Here is a 22,768-nt window from a genome sequence, read left to right as displayed (position 1 = left end):
GGAGATTCTTGATACTTGTTAAGCTGCAACATATTGTTGTTCAATACAGCTTTGTCCATAAGGAGACTCCTTTGCTAAACAAAGGTGATGCCAAATGGTGCCCTTGATAGACACTCCGAAGTAAACCAGACACAGGAAAGCACAGTTTAGACTCATGGGAGGGAGCTTTATTTTGTGAGCCAGGAAATGTTTGCATTCAGGGGGACTGCATCTGACCAGCAGCTTTTCAGGGGCAGTGCCAAAACGTACTTTGAATACTGGGTGACCACTAAGCCAAATACAAGCAATACAACGTGGAAAGTAATTTGGAGGCTATGGGAGGGGCTTCTCTGCTGATTACCTGAATGGTAATACATCCTGAAATGTTTAATAATTTCCTTACGTTTGAGGGGCCATTTTTCCCGAGACAAGAAGAAGCGTAACATACCATTAAATCTCATCTCAACTTCATTAATTTTCAGTTAGAATACCCAGGAAAGTGAGGCCCTTTTTTATGCTACAGCATCATCTCTGCAGGAACAGCCCAGATCCATTCCAACTCATTCCTCAGTTCAAAGGAGAGAGTGGCTGATCTGATGTTTTGCTTTTTTGATTCTGCCTATTGATTGCTCCAAATCTAAAATCTAAACCATTGTCACACTGTGCTGGTTTTGGCTGCCCCTTAGATATAAACTATTATGCCTGTGCAGCTTTAGTAACTGTGCTAATTGTTTTCTCCCAGGCAGTGAAGTTGAATGATTGAGTTATTTCTGCCTATTTTTAAAGCAGACTGGTATATGTTTATTCTGGAGCCCTTTAGGACAACTGATCCTGGGGATAGGTGATGTAGCCCAGCTGTGGGATTAAACACATGGATTGAACGTGATGCTGTTCACAACAAACAGTTCTGGACAGTTTACTACCAGACCCATTAATGCATAGTTTATATATGTTATTTTAAAAAATAGTTATGGATATGCAGCTATAGGCATAAACAGAGGCCAAGTACATGTTCAGAAAGTCCAGCTGGACATTTAGCATGTATAGACTACTTTTAGCCATAGACTTGTAGACTCTGCAGTTTTTGCACACCCCACGTTTTCATTAGAACTGTTAGGCGGGGCCTTACTTTGAGAACTTGACTACGCTTGTAGGAAGATGTAATAGGTAGGAAAGTAGCTTGAGGAGGGAGAGGTTTAGTTGTGAGGCAAGAAGGTTGGCATTTCATTTAAGGAGGGTGCCAGATATTTTCTGTTCAGTCCTCATGTGAAGCAGAGACCCTTGGTTCAGTAAAAGGGTTAATTAGTTAAGCATCACAGCAGGCACAGAGCTTTCTCAGTGACTGGCTGTCACTGCTAACCCGGGGCAGAGCTCACTGGTCCTTCCCTTTAGAGCTCATACTTTTTGGATTAGTCCAGATTGTCTGAGGAGCCTGTTTGATTTGCCATAGTTTCCTTGAACTCATCACATTACCTAATAACTAGAATGATTAAATTCTTGCTCTTGAGCCTTGTTAGTAGCTGGACCACAGATTGACTGGGATATCAAAACCCTCTGTCTCCAGAGAAGGTTGCAAACCAAACTTTAAGTGATGCACTAGACACATAATTCAAATCCCAAGTCTCTTACAGCCTGTAGAAAGAGAAAAGAAGAAATGTATTTCTTTAAGAAAAAGATTCCAGAATTTGGGAGACAGTTCTAGGAACTATAAGAAGACTGAGAAATGGTAAAATAGGGTGCTCTGGTATGTAGACGTATTTCATACTGAATTATGGATTTGTCCTAAAAGCCTCTTATTTTAAGCTTCACTTAATTCAATTAGTCTTTTGTATTCATACTTCTGAGTTCCCTAAAAGACTTAACAGTAAATACTACCTAAAGTGTTTGCAAACAGAGAGACAATGCTGCTTTACATTGCAGCTAATAACTGCACATTACAATGAAGGATGTCTTCCAGGTGTTACAGAAAATGCTTTCTTTTGAGTTATTTCCCTGCTGTCTTAGTGATGGAATGACAAAATTCCACTATTAGACTTAGAACTGCATTAATAATTATCTGGTTTGCATTTCTATGGACAGGTTATTAATTAACCTGTGCTTCAGGTTCAGCATTGACAGTGCTCTTGACCCTCGCTCAAGTGGAGTGATTTATTTGTTTTTGGTATCAAGCACATGCTGTGCTGACCTTTCCTGTAAAGATGTATTGTGTTTATATCCTGTATGTGACATGATAGAAAAATCAAACTCTTCTGTTGTGCTCGGAAAGCTATGAATAAATGATGCCTGGCAAATAGGTCATCCAATTGTAGCTTTCGTGGAGGCAAGGTGGCCTTTAATTTCTGAGTGGAAGCAACAATTTTTCTGTTGCCTCAGGAAACAAAAGCTGGTAAGACACAAACCATGGTTTTTATGGTTTTAGTCATTAAGTTTCTGTAGGTCTTGTCAGTCTTACAGCCAACAATGCTGTGGCTTTCTTTGTCTTAATTCCAGTGCTAAGATATGCTTAAATACTATTGTTTGAAGAGAAAACCAAAACTAAACATACACAAGAATCAGTAGTACTGAAAAGGCTTAATGCTGCTGTAAAGGTGTAGAAGACCTGTGGCTGTAGATGACAAGATCCTGAAACACTGAGCCTCCTTATCTCACTGGGTGCATGTGTCTGTACAGGCTGCATAATACTGACCATGTGATGAGACCAGAGAGTAGAAAAGGGGTTCTGACAGTGACGCTGACTTGTGTGCTACAGTGCTCAGAGCAGCAGGTTGTTGTTTGGGCCATCACTGTGGAGAGCTGTGTCGATTTTCCTAATGAGGGATGTTGGTTCGTGTTGTTAATGTGCCTCCTTTGCTCTTATGTGCAATTTAACAGGATTGCCTGACAAGAGTTTTGGTAATCTGTATGCTGAGTTTGACCAAGTGAGCTAAGAGCACTGATGTCTGGTGAGAACATGCCTGCTGTTATCAAACAACCTGACTGTGAGAAATTTGCTATTAAGTATGCTATTGAGATTTCTCTGTGGAGTTTTCCTGCATATTATGAAACTCTGACTCATTTTGCTGCCTCATGTAGAACAAATAAAAGAAATTATGAAATGTTAAAAGGAATCATCAGTGCTCTCTTGGGAAATATCATTTCAGAGGAGAACAACATCTGCAAAATGACACCTACTTTTCATTCTTCTTCAATAAGCTGCATCTCAATTAGCAAAATTGATGGCCTTAATGAAGATACTTGGAGCAGTGGTTTCAGAGCCACCAGATGTTTTCATCTGATAGACTAGAAAGGAGTGTATCAGTAAACATCGAGAAGGGGCAATATGTGCCAGTCTTTAAAACAGTGCTTTTTAAAACCTTTATGTCACAGTTTGCAAGATGTGTGGAGCCAGCAATGCAGTATTTTCATCCTGTGAATATTAATTAGTCTGTCTTCACTAATTGTGTTTACTATAACAAAATATGTAGGCCAGAGGCATGTCCTGCAGAGTTCATAGGGCTAAGAACTTTTGATGCAAATTTTTATTTCTGCTATTTTATAGAAGGGTCTGTTTCTGTTGCCAGTGAAACGGAAAGATTATCTCTCAAATTCAGTGGGAGCTGGCCCTTGCCCATGGATGCTTTAAAGTCACGTGTCCATCCAACATTTGCTAATTAGGGAAAATTTGTAAGGCTCTATGCTGCTTAAATATTTCAGTGGTGTGTGGCCTGTTAATAACCTAGACTGAGGGAGATGCATGTAAAAATTACTCTTTTGAATGGTCAGAATTCATAACAGCACTTATGGCAAAATATTTGCATTGTGTTTTACTGCTTTGACTTTTTCTTATACGTTTTCCTGGGCAGTGGTTGCTGATGATGCACAATGCTAACCAACCACGATAGATCTCATAGTGGTTTAAGGTAACAGTCGTAAAACTACACAGCAGTACAGCTATAAGCATAGTGTTTGAGCAGTGTGTGTGCCTGTGACTTGACATTTGTGGTGTGCTAGTTAGTCCTAGTGACAAAATAGATGTTTTACTGGACATGAGGACAGCTAACAGGGTTCTGAGCCTTCCAGCTGTAGTGTGCTACTCCTAAAACATCAGAAATTGTTTAATAACTAAAAATTGTTATTGTGTGGACACCTGTTCAGGTGGACCATGATAAAGTATCAAGTTGCTCTATATACTTCTTGTTTTCACCCCAAGCACTCAGGTCAAATAAGATAATTTCTATACCTTCATGTGACTTCTCTGAGTACGAGGGATCCTCCCAGGAGGAGAGTGGCTTCCATCAAAAGGGAACTTCCCTCCTCTTTCTGCCACATGCTTACAGATACTCCTCATCAGATCTGAGAGCGAGAAATTCTGCTCCCGGGTTCAATCTCCTTTCCTCTGTGGCAGTGTTGTTCACTTAATGCCTTGCTTCGTGGAAAGCAGACAGCTTCTGTCATCTCTCTGCTTCCCAATATAGCATAGAAAGAAGTAGAAAAAAGTCAGATTCTGAAGTGTGTTACGTAGGATGATAAAATGTGTTGTTAAGATGCGTTAGGGTAGTACTTTTTACTAAAGTGCTATTAAGATGTACATGTATGTATTTTCCTAAGAGACCCAACATCAAGCTACCACTACTTTCAGAACTTTCTGTTGTGTTGTGTTGAAAGTAACTAAGCCTGAGGTTTAATCCACTGGTTACTTGGCCTGTGCCTTTCTGGCCCCTGCTTTGATATGCAGCTTTGATCCCAAAGCAAGGGATGGGTTTGCTTTTCCTTGGAGCATGAAATATAACCCCAAACCAGAGACAGATTGGGGACTGGGTGCTCCTCAGATACCACCCTGGTGGGTCTATTCCTGTGCTCAGAATTCAGTTGATAATGAATTTATGTGCAAAAAGGAGTTTTGCTTCAGATCAAATTAGTGTAAAAACAACTCTGTTCACTGAGTCTGTAAAGTGCATTCAGTCTGCTTTCTAAGCCCACTCAGGCATTTTTACCTTCTAAATTCTTTAATATTTCCAGGACCTTAAACCAGTTGCTGTCTTCTTACAGTGCATTGCAGTTGGGGGGAGGTTGATCCGGTTCTAAAGGCCTTCAGTTCCCTGCAGGGAGCTGGGAGAGACAAGTAAGTTTAGTGGATGTAATCTGCATTGCAATGTGTGTACTGGTGAGGCAAGTGAGTATTTTTTTGAGAACCAGCATTTGAATATAACACGGCTGCAGGTAACCTCCAGATGGTCCCTTTCAACCTGAATTTCGTATGATCCTCTGTCTGAACGCTCCAAGTATCACTGTCGCTGATGGCAAATCCTTTACTGACACCAGAAGTCCTTTGACTTAAGTGGAATTATAACAGCTTATACCAGTTGAGACTCTGTCTTGTAAAGTATTCACACATGCACCCTTTTGGGTTCTGACTTTCACATGAAAAATATGAGAGAAACTCTGAAGCAGTCAGTCATATTTTGCAGCTGATTTTTCCATATGGTGTAGCTATATGTGAGAAAATGTGACTGCAGGCTGATAATCCTATAGTTTCCAACTGCTTAAATAAATAATTTGAAGGATATTGGGAACTGATAAGTGTGGAGTGCTTCTAAAATCTTCAGGCTATTGAAGGTGTCCTGGACAACAGCTTTTTAGCAATAAAGTGTGTGCTATACTGTAGTACAGATTTTATTGCAAATTCTAAGAGCTGTGTAGTCCAACGTGTGATATAGTCAGAGATAAAATAAAGCAACCCATTTTGTTTTGTCTATTTTGAGTTTTTCAGAGGCTGTTGGTATAAGATAAAGATCGTTTTGATTATTTATCAAAGAAACAGTTGAGATTTCACAGCAGACTGCAAGATGCAGCACCCAGGCTAAAAACGATAACTAAAGTTATTATTGGTTTTTAGCAGTTACTTGCTTGCAAAATATTAAAATGTTAAAATACGTGGAAAAATGTTTGCAAATGTAGTAAGCCATTTATGTAAGGGCTCATTTGAGTGGTTTCCAGTGGAGGTGCACTGTTCTTGATTGTACTTCTTTGTGTTTCTGCTTAGGACATTGTCTAGGCTGACTTGTACTGGACTTTGGCCATAAAATATACCTGTCTTTCTTTGGCTGGAATTCTTCCCTGTGCCCATGACTGATAAAATAAACCCAGAAAATTTATCCTAGAGAGTACACTATACATAGCATTTTGGCCAGGCCACCTTTTCTGTATGAACTTATGCATGCTTGCAACATATGACACCACTCATCAGATAGCTCCTGAAACTGCTTTTGTTAGTCAAGTTTGACATACTGTATGCATGTTTTAAGGCATAAAATATAACTGAAATATGTTTTCAATAACATAACTGAAATGTGTTTTCAATAATGTAAAAGAAATATGTTTTCACTTCCTTGCTTTTTTTTTCTTTTGTTTTTCTTTCCAGGCAGAGGGTTCCAGGCTCCAGAGAGAACTGAGAGGCTATTTAGCAGCCATCAAAGGTGATTTTTAAGTTTTACATCATGTTTACACAAAGCAAACTTCTTTATAAAACTGAGACAAGTAGGCTTGATTAATGTATACAAAGACAAATACAATATTGCTTTTGTCATTAGTACTCCACATTTCTGCTTTGGATCTGGCACAGGCTCTTTAGCCTGTTGCTAGGGATTCTGCAGCTTCATTGTCAGATCTTGTATGTAGAGTCTTGCATGCACAGCTCATCCTTGGCTGTCCTTTGTGTGCAGGACTGCTGCACAAATTCTCACGTTGCATTCATTTTGAACACCCACAATCTACGCATCTTGTTACTCGTCTTTGCAAATGCTAGAATATGAAATACCCCATGCAAGGCAAGGGATTGCTTGAGCTCCACAACTGTAACGTTTCCAGGTATTACTAGTTGGCTGATGATCTCCCTCCAAAACCATGCTCCCTGCAATGATGTGTTTTCTTATGTATTTGACTGCTTAATCAGGGTTTTGGTTTTTTTGTTTTTTGTATTTTTTTTTTTAATTTAAAAGTCAAATGTGATCTCTTTTGATACTACATTGGAAATCCAAGTAGCAGAAGCTCACTAGTCAGCGCTTAAATATCAGAAATTAAGTAAATAGCTATTTAAAACCTACTGGACATTTGTAAATCCAGAACACTCAGTTTAGCACCATATGCAGAGTGTTCTTTTTCTCATGCCGCCTCTCTTTGGAGGAGTTGGAGGCCAGGTGCTAAAGGGTAGGGAATAAGATTTGGTGATTGACAGAGACACAGTAGTGGCTTCTTGAGATAAAAAAAATTATATATATGTGATAAATATATATATGTGTGTATATATGTGTATATATTTTTAGCCTGGCTCCAGTTCAGAAGGGAAAACATTGCAAATTAGTATTAACATCCCTGGAAATCACTGTGTCATATTAAAGCTTCAGCAACTGTTGACAGACAGGGAAAAAAGCTCTTTTAATGGGGATTGTAAAATGGGAAGCAAAGCAGTAGCTTAATGTCTTTGACCATCTATTATTTGCTGGATGGGCTGGGCAAAGAAAATCCTGTCCAGACAAAAGATATTTTGCCTTGTAGAGATTTGCAGTGTGTTTTCTTCTTAGAGGATATTTCAACATCAGTCATTTTTGGGGACCCATTGGATGCTGATTTTACTTTCTTATTTTTCAGTCATCCCTTTCCCACACCCATTATCAGATGGATACTCAGAAGCAGCGTGATGAGGGTGTTTGTTGGCCAGATGGCTTTTCTGTCACGTAGGCTGACTGTTTACATTATGCTTTGATTTCCGTGTTGGTGACAACAATCCTCCTCTCCATGTTTCATTTTCTTTCTCTCTTTCTCTTCTTTTCCTAGTACTACGTGCATTTGTGGTCCTTTTGCTGGCTACTCTCTAGTGGGCTACTCTTTGCACCAAGTTTTGTTTTTAACTTGGTGTGAAATTTTTCCTTATGCAAGTTTTATCTTTTTAGCTGTGCTTTTCTGTTCAGCATATTTCTCTTGTTACACCCTGTAAGTCCATATTTGAAAATAATTTGGACTGACTTTCTTACTGAGAATGAGAAGTGTTTGGTAACATCTCATTATCTTCATGTCTTAAAAAAGACCTAGTCATAAGCTGCTCAGAGGAGCCTTAAAAATGTTATTCTCCAAAGCCAACAGGCCACCAGTGGGCATCCTTGGCACACCTTCGTGCAATAGAGTGAGAGGACAGCCTGAGATAGTAGTCCCCAACACACAGCTCTGGCTGGGGCTTCCCCAAAGCTGACTAGCTCAGGAGTGGCACAGACCTTTACACATTTTGAGTGTCAGCAGCAGATCCAGCAACTGCTACAGTCTCTTTGTTGCTATTCTTTGAAGGACTGCCATCATTAAAAGATTTTGGGGTGGCTAGGCACAAAAGCATGGGAACCCCTATATTAAGGCAGTGGAGTGGGATTTCTGCACCTAGGACATCTGAGCCTTGGAGGCACGCTGTCATCAGGGGCTCATTTTTCAGGGAAAAAGGTTGATCATATAATTGGAAAACATTGCACTTGACATCCTTGTACTCTTACAGGTATGAGAAAAGCATCTTGTTTTAAAGGGTTTCAGGAATTGTCAAGATAGCTAACTTTGACTAAAAGCATTTTATGAAGCTTATGTGATCTGAACTCCAGTGATGTTTAATTTTGCTGCATGACTTTAGAGTGACTGGATATTGGAAGCTGGAAGTACAAGGACCAAGCATTGTTTAAGCAAGGAACTCTTAATTGAGCCTTCTTATGACCCTCTGTCCTTGAGTTTTAATATACTTGACAGTCTGCGGTTTAGTAACATGCATTCTGAAAAGAATTTTTGCTGTATTCAGACTTCTTCTCTCACTCAGAAGTGCTTCTTAGTCTTAGCTGGATTTTGATCTTTACTGCTGGTTACTCAAGGACACAGAGGAACCATGTCATAAAGCTGTTGAACTTGTAAATGGCTTTTATGTGCTGTTTTATTTCACCTGCATGATAGTTTAACATCTGCTGTGTATCAGTGGTGTTTGTACTGACAAGACTGTGTGCTATCCCCCATAGCTATATAGTCATCTCGTGCCTCAGTCTTCTGTCTCTTCCAGTCTCCTTGGCAACATGTATCTTGGTTCTCTACTTCATGATTAATTTTTTTTAAGCTTTTGAGAGCTGTAGGTGACTTGAATGGTTTTATGGGCCAGTTGTTAAAGAAACCCTAAATCAGCCTCCCATTCTCTACCCTGAGCTCTTTGCATGTACCAGTATGGATGGGGAGATAGAAAATCGGATGTGCATGCAGGTGGCAAGGCAGCAGAGGTAAAAAGGAATCCTGCATCATGAAAAAGAAGCACGATACTTTCCAGGTGGCTTAATGTAGTGAGAAGTATTAACTGGTCTACAGGAAGGGAAGGGGACATGTAAGCAGTTTTGCTGCCTAGTTGTCAGTCTGTGACTGACAAAAATGCACATATCCTCCAGACACACAAATGTTAAAATCAATCATGTAATTTCTTAGAATCAATAAAACTATTCATCGTCTTTCTGTAAAATTTCATAATGAATTATGAAATGATTGAATTGTTCCAGTGGAAACTTTAATGGGTAACTAGCAATAACAGATACAACCCTTGTGGCAGGATAAGTCATTTCCTGGAGAACTGCACATGAAGCTCTCTTCCCCACTCAAATAATTAAATATTAAGAGCCAGCCCAAGGTTCCCCACTCCATCAGGAAAATGGAATTTTCTCCATGATTCAGCCTAGATTTCCCTGCTGGGGGGTGAGGAAGCCCCACAGTATATGGGTCCTACGGCCCACATGGAGTCCCAGGCCAGTCTGAATCTCCATCAGAGCTTGAGTACATTGGACTTGTGATGGCAAAGTCACCTACCGTCTGCTGTCTCTAGGGTGCTTAATGGGAGTGTCTCTGCACTGCCACTCCCAGGATCCCTACCACATGGCGGGTAGGGAGTCCTTTTGTTTTCCAGGGACAGGGCCTCTTCCCTGCAGAAAGAGGAATGATTTCATCCAAAAGCCTGAGACATCAGTAACTGGACTATTTAGTATCATTTTTCTGAAGCAATTCGATTATTTTGGCACTCGTAGTTATTAAGTAAAGTGACCCAGTTACCAAGACAAAATGATCCTAAATGAAATTATGGATATTAAATATAAATTTCTAACTGTTCATCAGCAGTAAAAATTCTTCTCACATTTCTTAGTTCTTTAATGACTTGCTTTAAACAATTTCTCTTTCTCAGCAATAGCAGTTAAAAACAGCAGAGTATGGCTGAAACATTAATCCTCTTTAGTGCTGACTAATGCATAAAAGGTATCAGTGCATAAGAAATAATTCTGTGCAAAAACCAGACAATTAAAAAATCATTGGACATTTTTAACTTTATGCCCACAGACATGAAAAAGAATGCGAAGCCACTGGATTGGTGTTTACCTATCCACTCATCTGGGGTATTGCAGTAAACCTAGTATAGATGCAGTAGGAGGGGAGTAGGGTGGATGATCGAGGCCTATGGAAATTTCAGACTGAAGCCCCTGACTGAAGAAGCTGAGTGCTGTAATGCCCATTTGCCTCACACTGCATCTGGATTTTATTGACCTTTTTTATAGGAATGTGGTAGAATGGAGGATTACCAGTTTCTCAGAACTGAAAAAAGTATGAAAGTCGGTGCAACTTTGTTTGGCTTGGGCGTGGGATATCAAGTGTCTTTTACTTATTCTCTTAAACTGTTATATGCCTGAGTCCTGTGGTGCTTAAGAAAGTCTGCATAGGAAAAGATGCTCTACCCAAGCCTGGTCTGTGACGGAGCTGAGCACAAGCTGCAGGAGGGATTAGTGAGCAGCTGTGCTAGCCTACCAGCCCCAGGAATGTACGTGGCAGGGTTAGCACACAGCGTGCTTAAGAGCAGAAGCTCAGGTATCAAAAAGGATCAAGCATGAGCAGGGATGCACGGACCAGAAAGGTCTGTGCATTCGCCCTGAGTGGACAGAAGCAGCCTTCTTAAGCACAGTGATACTGTGCTGGTTTTGCCTTACCTCCTGAGCTGATTAATTTGCAGTGGCATTAAAGATCTTAAATGAGTCTTGCCTGGAAAAATATGTGAAGATCATCTGTATTTTACTGTAATCTGGCATATTCTAGGAAAAAAAATCCCCTTTATTTAGGAACCCTTTCTTAGCTTGTGATACATCATCCTAAGCATCAGCCATGATGGACACAAGGAAGAAAGGCATCTTAAGTCCCTGTGCTATACCAGTTCTCTGAGCTGAGCTCTAAGTACCCACAAAACAATCCCTGAAGAGATCAAATCCTCTATTTTGGCTCAGTACCTTTCAATTGAAGGGTGAAAGTTTGTACCCTCTGAACACCAGGGTTTCCTTTTTACTTGTTCTCTCCATTTCCCATGCTATTCTCTCCCTTGAACCCAAGGTCTGAAAACAGCCTTTCAGCTTTTTCAGTATCTTTTTTCCTATCCTACTCACTCCATAGACCACCATTTCTATATTAGGAAGTGTGCATTACTGCATTTATTTTCCTGTCCTATCTTGAGTGTGTGGTGGAATAGCTACTGACTAGGTCAACTCAGGTCAACTCTGCTCTTCTAGATGTTCAAGTTTCAAATGAATTTTCCTTTTCCACTACTGAACACTTCTTTGTGCAGAAGTATTGATATTATTCCTAAATTCAGCCACTACGGAGTACTGAAGATCATACTAGAGATATTTTCAAGACAGCACAAATGTGCTGCAGCAAACAGGCTTCGGATGGAGCAAAAATGTGGTTTTTAAAAAAAAGTTAATGCTTGGTAAAAAAAAAATCAGCAGTGTTGTTCAGATTTTGCAAAGAAATTGAAATAAAGTTGTCATTTTAAAATTACTGATTCTGAACTGTCTCAGCATGTTAGGTGAGATCAGTTTGGTTTCTCTGGATTCAGAACCATATTCAACATCTAATGTATTGGTGCTCCATCAAAATGGAAAGGCAAATCCCAGTGCCTTCACTGAGGGCAGTAATTTATTCACTGGGGTCAAACTGATGTCACTGAAGATAGATTTAGGCTCTTTCTCATCATATCATTGAAGCTACTTCACATTTAAGCCAGCTCCTATGTGTGTTAGAGACTGGTAACAATGAACAGTCCCTATTCTTGTTTCACCTGTGGTAGCAAGAGCTCCAAAGGTGACTGATGCAGTTTGATTTAGCACACTTCTCTATAGACACCACACTGCTGCGAGCGTAAATAAGCACTGGGCTCCACATGCTTCTTCTAAACCTACTGGGTGAGCATAAAAGATAATCATTCTTCATAAAACTAGGTCCATTACAGCACTCTCCCCAAGTTCGGGTATCTTTTTTCCCTAGACAATATCTCAGCAATTGCCAGTCCTTTGCTTCATTGTGAACATACCTTTAGGTCACCATCATTATTGTGGGCACAAGAATAACAAGCTCTACCCCTCTCACTTTACACGTAAAAGCTCCTGAGACTTAAATATCTTTGAAAACAAGGAAACAGAGAAAACCTGAGATACATTCTACATGTGTGCGACCTCCCCTATTCTGGGGGAGAACTACTGTTTAGTGCAGACCTCTTCTAGCTTTTCTCTTAAGTCCATTTTTATAGCCAGCAATTCCCATAAATCTGCCATTTTAACCCGGTCCTCATGGACCAGGTTAGCCTGGTACTTATTTATGAACAAGGTAGGATGGAAGAGCTGAGAATAACCAAAGGCAGGTCACTATTTGATTTTCTTTTCAGTGATAGTCTTTCAGTTGGGTATTACATGTCTTTAGTGGGCAGGACTACCCTCTGAGTTGTTATTCACGATCAGGTATGTTTAGTTCAGAACAGAAAATGGAATCCTTAATTTGATAGAAACTTTTTTCCTGCATATAAATAGGGGGTAATCCTTCTGTGAGGAACATTTCTCATTAACCTGGGGCAGCTGGGTGAAAATAAATGTTTTGTTTCAGCTCTTGAAAATGATATTCTAAACATGACAGAGGGAATAGTGTAGTGGGTACATGTGGGTCAAAATAAAGATAATTAGCAACTGCTTCTTGTAGTTTGCAGTTATGTGTTCCTCATTCTGTCGAATTACAGGAATGCAAGATGCCTCAAAGAAGCTTACAGAGTCTCTTCATGAAGTGTATGAGCCAGATTGGTACGGACGCGAAGATGTGAAAATGATCGGAGAGGTAAGATGTGTGGAGAGCGGAAAAAAAGTGTTTTGGCTGCAAATGGATTAATCTGAGGTGTTGAGGAGAAGCATACAACCGAAATTTCCCTTAATTCTTTGTTGCATTTTACATCCTGTTTTCTGAGCATAGATATGATTGGTCTTGTGAAATGCACCTCCTGCTGACCGGATGCCACATTTGTGATATCTGTTTTACGAACTAGTTGACGTAAGCTCCCAGCGAGGTCAACATCAGCGTGAGCAGAATTGGTCCTGACAGCAACTGGTTAACAAGTTTGTACAAGGTGTCTCGCATGCAGTTTTACAGTCAGGATTCTTAATCCAACTGAATGTTAAAAATTATCAAATCTGCTTATCCTTGTGTGCACAAGGATGTCAACAGCTGTTGAGCCAGTAGCACTTAACAGGATATCTGTTAAGTTAGGATACTAACCTCTCTCTGTCAAGAATCTGGAATTTAAGGGCAAATTAGGCTGCAGGACACCATTCATTTTAGCCTTTCTAGCTTCCTATAGTCATTAGGGAAGAATAGGCTTTTCTAGAGGACACTGCAGGATTACAGAATCTTGAGGTGCTCTGAATTGCCTGCTTAAACAGCCTTAATTGTGTGGGAAGCCTGTCAGCAGATGTGCTGATGGTGACAAGAAGTGCAAACTGTTACCAATGCAGCTTTTAACCACCTGGCATTCAGTTTGCAAGGCCTCCTGGATAATATAATTAACAAGAAACTGGAAGACAAAACAGTCTTCCCAAATGTGTATAATGATTGCTTTTATTCTCTGTGGCTGCATTCCTGTACCTTTCCCTGGTGCTGAAGGCATGACATGTTTTTGTTTAAAAGCACCCCACTTACAAACTGCGTAAGTTAAGATACCATTCAATTTATATTGTTTTAGGTTAAACAGCTGGAAGATCTTCTGCTGCGTCTTGTCATAGCATCTCATCTTGTATCTGTAGATATTTGATTTATACTCGTAAATTTGTAATTGTGTATGAAAGGACCAAAATTTGGCTCTTAAACTGTATTAGATATAGGGATAAACATTAGACATGTCATCTTAATAAGAAACTCATGTGGGCAATATTACTAAATCTCTGCCTCTGTTTTTTTCCCTATATAATCACAAATGTAGGTTTATGCACCCCTCAACCTAGAGTAAAAAAAAAAAAAAGATATATTTGTGCAGTCCAGGATATAAATGATTATTCCAAAAGGGATCCACCTAAGTGACTTTGTATGGTAGGAAAGATGATGGCTTAAAGGATGGCTTCACCAATGTTTTTGAGTCCATTAGCTTTCAGAAAACCTCCATGATTTTAATATGTCTGAAATACGTATCAGCAAGATACAAAGGCAAATGCACAAGGCCGGCAGTTGCTTGCTATGATCTAATGCTGTACTGCTCTGCAGACCACTGTGATTAAATATTGTGTTAATAAGTGAAGTATTTCTTTTAAGCATGATTAATAGATTGTAATTATTCATTAGGGACTCTGTTAGGGTAGGAAATGAATGAACTGAATGCCAGCATCACACAGCATTTATAATATGCCGTATAATAGGTCATGATAAAACAAATGCTAGGGAATAGCTTTCCAGACTTGCCAGTGAGGATAACAGCCCTGCAGAGCAGTGTTTGCCCCCTTAACCTCCCTTCCACCAAAGGGAGTTCAGTGGTTTTTGAAATGTGCAAAGAAAAGGTGGATCGGGATGTTTAACACGTGCTAGTGACTTGTCCAGTTGAGAACCTGGCACCACAAGTCTCTATGTAACAGGATTTGCTCTGGCAAGGAATCTCACCCTGCTTCCTACAGGGTCCTTCTCGTATTAACATGTTCTTAAAGAACAGAAAACTACAAAGGGAGTCTCTTGGTAGCTACCCCAGAGCTGCAAAGGGAACTGGGGAAAGGTACTGTAGGTTCCAGAGGGGATTTTGTTTATTTTGCCTGCTGATGTTGGCATGTTTCATATCTGGCATCTCAGTTCTCTAGCAGTATGAGGTAGACTTCTTGTCTGTGCATTGGCCATTATACTTCATTGGCCAAATATACTTCATTAGCAAAAAAATATGGGATGGAAAGATCTTTCTTAGGGTGGCTTTCCACAGCTTTTGTTTTCAAAATGACCAAGCAAAGCTAAGCTTACAAATCCTTGTAATTGATGGGAAATGCACTTTAGTTTTTCCTTTATTTTATTTACTCTTCTATTTTTAGTTGTACTTTTTTTCTCTGTAAGGAATGTTCATCATCAGTGAACATACCTAGGTGTAAGAACTAGGGCATCTTCCGAGTCTGTGTTGTTGACCCTCAGGGACCTGAAACCTTGAGGAAGACCTTGAATCCATGATATCCTTATTTTCACATAGCAGTTATTATTTGAAAGAATGAAAACACAAATTAGTTATTAAGCTAAATCTTCTTTTGTGGTGAATTAAAACATGCAATGTCAAGTGATTCCTTTTCATTTACCTTATAAGTGCACTCTGATTTATTGCCATAAAGAACATTTTAGAACTTCAGCAAGATTTATCTTTACAAATTACATTTGTTTCTCTTGGGTTTGGAGTCAAGTTAAACTAAGCTCATTTTTCTCTTTTCTGCCTTTACAGAAATGTGATGAACTTTGGGAAGACTTCCATCAAAAACTGGTGGATGGGTCCTTGTTGACTTTGGATACATATCTAGGACAATTTCCTGATATCAAAGTACAGTAATGATTTCCTATAAAGGACAATTTGTAAAATTACTGTTTAGCCATAAAATAAATAGAAAATGAGTTTACAAGCAAAGAAAAATTTTTAAAAAAGGAGGGAAGGTACGATGGAAGTAATTCTCTTCCGCAATGTAAAAATTATTGTTCTGTAAATAAATCTCTGAAGTTAGGCTGCACTGATTTCCAAGTGAACAAAAACATTTTTCATGCAGTAGTACTTGGAACTAAATTAGCCTTTGTAGAGAAAACTTGTGGTTTTTCCTGCTTCTATTTATTTGGTATGAGATAATTCTCACCAGCTTCAAGAGGGACACATTAATCTCTTCAGCTGTTAAAATGCCAGACAAATTACAACATGAAAAACAGGTCTTTTGTTATTGGCTAGATGCACCTGTGGGTATCTAAATATCTTTCTCTTAACTAAGCCATAGTTCCTGTCTTTCAATTAGTTGTAAAGAGGTTTCGTAATACACATCAGGAGAGACTGTGCAGATTCTAGCTTCTCCCAGATGCTTGTCCAGCATAAAGTCAGGGAGATGTTTCTAAATTAAATGTGTGGGGATAAAGAATCATTACAGGCAAAAGGTAGACACTTTTACACTTAATGTGACTGTATGGACTTAGCTGGAAATTCTTTGTGATGGTTTATAACTGAGTAGGTAGCATTCAGTCATCCCCTTTGTCATCTACATCAGGAACTAAAGAAAAAATTTTAAAATCCCAACATTACTGATGTTTTGTCTCAAACTTGCTTGTAAATCATATTGCACTTATGCCTTCCCAGCATGTGAATACATAATACATATACATAATATATAGCTTTGTAAAGTCAGTATGTACCAAAGAACTTTTCTTGAATTATAGCAGGTAAATTAGAATTCCCATTGTACGTTGAACTCCAGTTACCTTAGTTATGTGTCAGATCAACTATATTAAGAAGTATATTCTAAGCATTTTTCCTACTCTAGAAAAAAATTACATTAATCATTTATTAAATTTTCATGCTATATATAAGGGAAAATGATGGTGTTACCATGAGTTTAACAGGTCCACTTATTCTGGAGAGTGAGACAAGTCTTGCTTAGCATTGATATCTCACTTCTAAGGCCTGTAAGCTCTACACCCACAAAACTCCCTTCCAAACCATCTGTAAATGGATTCCTTATTTAAAATAAGGTGATTAATTTGTCCTGTATCTGCATGATATAGTAATTCAGATATGAACAGCAGATAAGGGAGAATAAAAATTTGTCAAAAAATTACATGACAACATAGTTAAAATAGCTTTTTAAAATGTGCTATTTGTGTTGACTTTCTTTTCTACCCCTGTACAGACTCGCATTGCAAAACGAAGCAGAAAGCTAGTGGACTACGACAGTGCAAGACATCATCTAGAAGCCCTGCAGAGCTCAAAAAGGAAAGACGAAGGCAGAATTACCAAGGTAGCACAATCAGAAGGGTGCTGGCAGAAGACTTAGGGAGCTTGGGTGGCAGTTGTTTCTGTGCAGAAACAGAGCACAGTTTCTCTTCTTTTTCTTCTCTCAGAAATGGAAATAATGATAGCCTTAAGTATAAATGTGTATTGAGTATTTTGGTGCTTGTGGAGGGCATGCTCAGCCTCTTTCAGGAATGAGTCCAATTTGAGCCTTAACCTTCTTTCTTGATGAGTATGAGGGGACAGCAAGTCCTGTGTTGGCCAGCCTGCATGACATGGGACTGAGTCACATCCGTCGTTAATAAAAATTGTAAAAGACCCACAAAAAAGGTGCACAAAAACAATTTTGGAAGGTTTTTCTATGTCATAGTGATTGCAGAAGTCACCCTGTTTCATTTTGGTTTAGGCAGAAGAAGAATTTCAGAAAGCACAGAAAGTGTTTGAAGAGTTTAACACCGATTTACAAGAAGAGTTGCCATCTCTGTGGTCACGGTGAGTCTAGGCAGATGCTGTCTGGAAGGACTAAAGAGGGAAAGGGAACCAGGAAATTTTAATGAGCTGATAGAAAATGGTGTGATGGCTCCTTGAAGATCCCATCCATTATCTTTTTGAAATAATAAAAGGGAAAATACCTGCAAATGATCCAAAATTATACTTGCTGGAAGGTATTTATGCTTATTCCTTTCAGTGTATCTTGACATTTAAGAATCATTAATGTATCTTCATTCTGAGGTGCAAAACATTTTATGGGTAAAGAACTGTGTCAGAGCACAGAATGGCAGATTGCGACGATGACCCACTGCTTCTATAACCTTTCTCTGACACCTTGGTGTTGGATACCTGATCCTTTCAAGAACAAATAAAAAGAATCAAATGTTTCCAGTGTCAAAAGTAACTGTACAGAGCAGCCTCATGCATTCCTAGATTTGCAATGAGTCTACTTATAGGTAATTTTTCTGTAAAAGGTATCAAAACAAAGAACCTTACAAATGTATAAAGATTTTATGGGAATTGTTGTTTCCAAGTTCCTATAAGATACTACCAAAGCAGTAGAAGGGAAAACCAGCATTATTGCCACATCAGGATGCACATTTCATAGTGCACTGACTATGTCTGCAGTATAAAAGCATTTGATGGCATAGATCATTCATTTGAGATGTTTAATTGTGAATTGTGTATATACAGAAAATGCAAACAAAATGAACTGGAGAACAAAAGCAGTAGAAAAATAAGCATCTCATTAGTGTGCTATGTTCTTTAACAAATGCAATCTGGAGTGGAAATGTATTGTGAGTCACTGAAGTACCCTTTGTCTTCTCTTCCTTCTAAATTATTTCCTGTTAAATTTCAGATCAAAAGAAGTTTTTTCTGCCATCTTTCTGCCTATTTCAGTTGAAAAGCTTCTTAGCACTTCCAGATACTTATTTTATGGGCTTACTAAAAGTCAAACTTCATATGAATGATTTAGAGTAACGGCCCTTTTCTTTCAATATGTGTTGCCCACTAGTCTCAGAGAAATAATTTAATTTGAGCAACAGGCATAATTTAGAAAGCAATTGCTTTCAGAGTCCTTTTTTTTTTTAGTTACTACAATACTTCAGGAAGAAAATAAGCCATTGAGTTGACATTTTGCAGGTTTATTCTTATGCCAAAGATTATTTTTGTTAATAAAATTTTGGAGAAATTACACATGAAAGTTTTAAATAGGAAAAAGAATCATTCAAAACCTAAAAAAAACATGTTCTACTTTCGAAGTATACAAGAGGTATGTAATCACTCACCGTAAGCAAGCAGATTTTTGACTGGATGTGCCTGTATTAGAAATTATTTTCTCTTACATACATATGCATGTATTTCAGGGCTAATTTATATAAGGAGGACTGAGCATGGGACACCCACCCGCAGGCCGTAGTGAGCTGTATACCTTCGAGCTGCCTCCAGACGCACCCGCATCCCCTTGGTGCTGCGATAGCATCTAGGGCACAGGCACACACAGTGCCAGAGTGGTACCTCCCTCCTTTCAGTCAACGGTTGCCTGCTGTCCGGTGGGACACAGGGTGCGCAGAGCACCTTGCCTTCCATGTGCTTGTGCCGCACTCATGACAATCCTTTTCCAGTCTTCCCCTTCTCTAAAACAAGCTGAAGCCCCCTGCTGTGGAGTAGTCTCAGCTCGGTTCACGCTGTGCAGTGTGAAATAGGATGGTTCTTAACACAAACAGAAATAATGATGAACGAACTAGTCTGAAATTTTGACATTTGATCCAATTATTTGCTTTGCTGAGAGTAATAGTCAAGATTGTTGCTTGTAATCTGGAAAAAAAAAAATAAATTTGCCTTTGTGGCCCTCCCACCCCTATCCTTTATTCTCTTTTTCCTTTCTTTGTGCCGTCCTCTGTAGACGAGTTGGCTTCTATGTGAACACCTTCAAAAATGTATCCAGCCTCGAAGCCAAGTTTCACAAGGAAATAGCTTTAGTGAGTAAAAATTACTATCTTGTGTGTAATGACTTATGTGATATGTGTAACGGCAAGCAACTGTCATGTAATGCAGCAAGAAAAATCTAGCAGAGGCACACATAAAAATTTGCCCTAGATCCACATTTGTAGTATAATGTTTGTATTCATTTTTACTTGCCATTTTTGTACTCTCCTTAAGGAACACTTTTGGATTACAGTGCGTTATCCGTTGTAGCACTAAATTCCCTTTCTATTTTTATAACTTCTCCGTTCTTTTTAGCATACTGTTGCCATCAGTATATTTTCCATGTCCGATTGCTAAGCATCCCATTGCTTTAATCAGTACCAGAAAACCATGTCAATAATTCCCTTCAGGACTGCTATATTGTCAGCAATGCAATGTTATATCTGTGACTGTTAGGCAAATCAAGCAGTTTCAGTGAGGATCTTCTGAATGTACCTTGCAAAGTGGTAGTGTATTATCTATAGTAACCTTCTAATAGGAACCAAAATTGTTTGGAAAACTCACTTGATTGAAGTCCCATGTAAACTGGGAATAGGTTTTTGAGGGGAAAACATCAGTCTTCTTGGCTACCTGTGTTGCTTTAAACTTCAGGCAACCTCCTTCATCAGAGATCAAGCAGCAGTCAGTCGCACTTATAAACTTGTTCTCTAAAAACCAGCTTATATTTTTGAAGAACTGCTGTTACCTTTGATTTTGTAGATTTTGATAAAGTTCCACTTAGGCTTTTGATATACATGGCACTGAGTATTTTTGGAAGGATCTAGATGCCATTTTAAAGTTACCAGATTATATATTAACAGGTTATCTGTTATCAGACCAGATTTATCACCTGTGGTTTTAATCATGATGGTAGTGCTTCATACAAACTCAGGCAAGTGTTTTGTTTTTTCAGCTATGTCACAAACTATATGAAGTGATGACGAAGCTGGGAGATCAGCACGCTGACAAGGCCTTCACCATTCAAGGGGCACCAAGGTGAATTTATTGCTTTTCTGAATGAACTGCACTGCAGTAGACTTTGTGGTTTTCAGCATATGTAGTAATTGCCTGCACCATGTGTAGGGGTTGCTGCACAAAAGGGTCACTGGGTCTGTTCGTTCAGGATGCTAGATGAAGGTACCTTGGATAAAGTTTTTCTCAGCATGAGTAAAGGTGAAAAACTTCCTTCATCACCACTTATTTTTCCTTTCAAAACAAGAGTAAAGGCCAGGTTCTCAGCTGTTGCAGTTTAGCCTAGTTCATTGTAGGCTGTTACACCAATTTGCACCACCTGAGCTATAGCTCATTTATTCTTAGATGTTTGGTTTACAGCAGTGTTGCTAACTCTCATAATTCTTTTTTAAAGCCTTGAAATATTTAGATGTGTTTTTAGCTCCTAAAGGCATATGATTAGGTGAGAATCCTTTTTGTAAGTCAGCTTTTATCTCTTCTGCTCATGGGGAAAAGTCAAGAAATGTGATCTGAGTGCAGCTGAAAAGCTGAAGTAAAAAGAATGTCACAAAATACCATATTTTCAATGACTTCCAAGAGAAGTCTTCTCTTAAAATAAAACCAAAAGCAAAAAAAAGTTCAAAATCAGATGGTGCTTTCTTAAGGTCTGTGGATGCCAGTGCGGTATTTCTGATATTTTGCTTGCAGCAAATGTAGCCTTTCTGCCATAACATGATCTCTCAGTACTGTAATAATCATAGGCAAAAGAGGTTGAAATTATAAAACAGTGAGATTTATCAAAACATGATGACATTTAGAGTGAATACATAGATCCCATATTTCCAGCCAATCCAGAAGCAATCTGAACAATGTTATAGCTACTGCAAGTTTGCCCTCAAGGTGGACTCAGATTAGCAACAACTAAGACTGAGCAAGCAGCATAACATCTGCCTCAAACATATGGCTGATATTTCTACATTTGTTTGTTTGCAAGTTTCAATCTACTTTATTAAGAATGTGTCCAAATTTAATTTTTTTTAAAATAAGTTCAGTGTTAATACATGCTCATATATACTTACATGCTGCCTCTGCAGTTGTTAGCTCATGCATCACCACTCCCAGCCCCTTTAGGATGGACTCAGGAGCTGGACTATGTTTCCATAAAGGATTTGTAAAATACTTTTATGGGATGAAAAATAAGGTAGTGTTAGAAAACTTCAAAGAGTTTTCGTAATAAACAGGTATTTTGTCCACCTGTGTCTCCTAGACCATGTCCAGCATGCACATGCTTGTTCCCACTGAACTACTCATTCCATCAATGAGACAAAAAAAGAATAATTGTTCCGGCAAACAAGTAGGCATGGGTTAGTGTGGTGTGATCTTCTTAACTTATTTTGAAAATGTTTTTTTAAAATACATTATTATTATTTTAGTTACCGTGTTACCCTGTTTTGCTGTACTGATCACAGAGCCTTGTGTGAAAATCTGGGTAGGTTTTGACTTACATTACTAGTTTTGATGCTCTAGAAGACTACTCAGGAGGGGGTCTTTGTGAGATAAAACAGCTTTCCTTTTTAGATGCATGAGAAATTGATGCTAGACAAGTACAGTATCTAATCTTTCCTTTAAAGAACTGTATAAAAAGAAACATCTTAAAAACTCATATGCTACTGACTACTCTATCCTGAAGGCAAATATTGTATCTGGGAAAGAAATTTCTTAATAACTGCTTATTTTTTCTTTTTTAACATTTCCACAGAAAGAGGTGGTGAGTGTGAGCTAAATTGTCCTTTGCAAAGAACAAATTTTATTTGTGTTAGCATTAGGAACATGTTTACGGCGTGGTCTCCTCAATCAGGTAGCGCTTCTGTTCTCCCTGAAGATGTGTAGGAGTTGCTCTTATCTTATCCAGTACTGTGGTAGTCGAGTGCTGTAGTTTATAGCCTCCCCGAGTTGTAAGCTTTCAGCATTTCTAGGTAGCTGAATATGTCTCAGTGTTTGCACAAGGTCCTTTCATGGGAAGGGCAGATCCTTTCTCAGAACTTCAGCAGAGCTCTG

General features: G+C 38.9%; 1 protein-coding gene across 10 annotated transcripts in view; it reads left to right on the top strand.

The window, feature by feature from the left end:
• Positions 1 to 22,768, top strand: part of AMPH (amphiphysin) — a 65,638-nt gene that overhangs the window by 5,468 nt on the left and 37,402 nt on the right. For 9 of the 10 annotated variants that reach the window (XM_026843800.1, XM_026843799.1, XM_026843797.1 and 6 more), the window contains exons 2-9: positions 6,380 to 6,434; positions 13,055 to 13,149; positions 15,761 to 15,856; positions 17,199 to 17,306; positions 17,706 to 17,791; positions 19,698 to 19,773; positions 20,673 to 20,755; positions 22,470 to 22,478. In XM_026843800.1, coding sequence (XP_026699601.1) covers positions 13,057 to 13,149; positions 15,761 to 15,856; positions 17,199 to 17,306; positions 17,706 to 17,791; positions 19,698 to 19,773; positions 20,673 to 20,755; positions 22,470 to 22,478 — 551 coding nt within the window. In that variant the 5' untranslated portion in view covers positions 6,380 to 6,434; positions 13,055 to 13,056. The remainder of the gene's footprint in view (positions 1 to 6,379; positions 6,435 to 13,054; positions 13,150 to 15,760; positions 15,857 to 17,198; positions 17,307 to 17,705; positions 17,792 to 19,697; positions 19,774 to 20,672; positions 20,756 to 22,469; positions 22,479 to 22,768) is intronic. The other variant, XM_026843801.1, reaches the window with a different exon arrangement.

The sequence above is a fragment of the Athene cunicularia genome (genome assembly GCF_003259725.1).
Source record: "Athene cunicularia isolate RWA chromosome 2 unlocalized genomic scaffold, athCun1 chr2_part2, whole genome shotgun sequence".
Lineage (NCBI taxonomy): Eukaryota > Metazoa > Chordata > Aves > Strigiformes > Strigidae > Athene > Athene cunicularia.
This window is presented reverse-complemented; position numbering and strand designations above follow the sequence as displayed.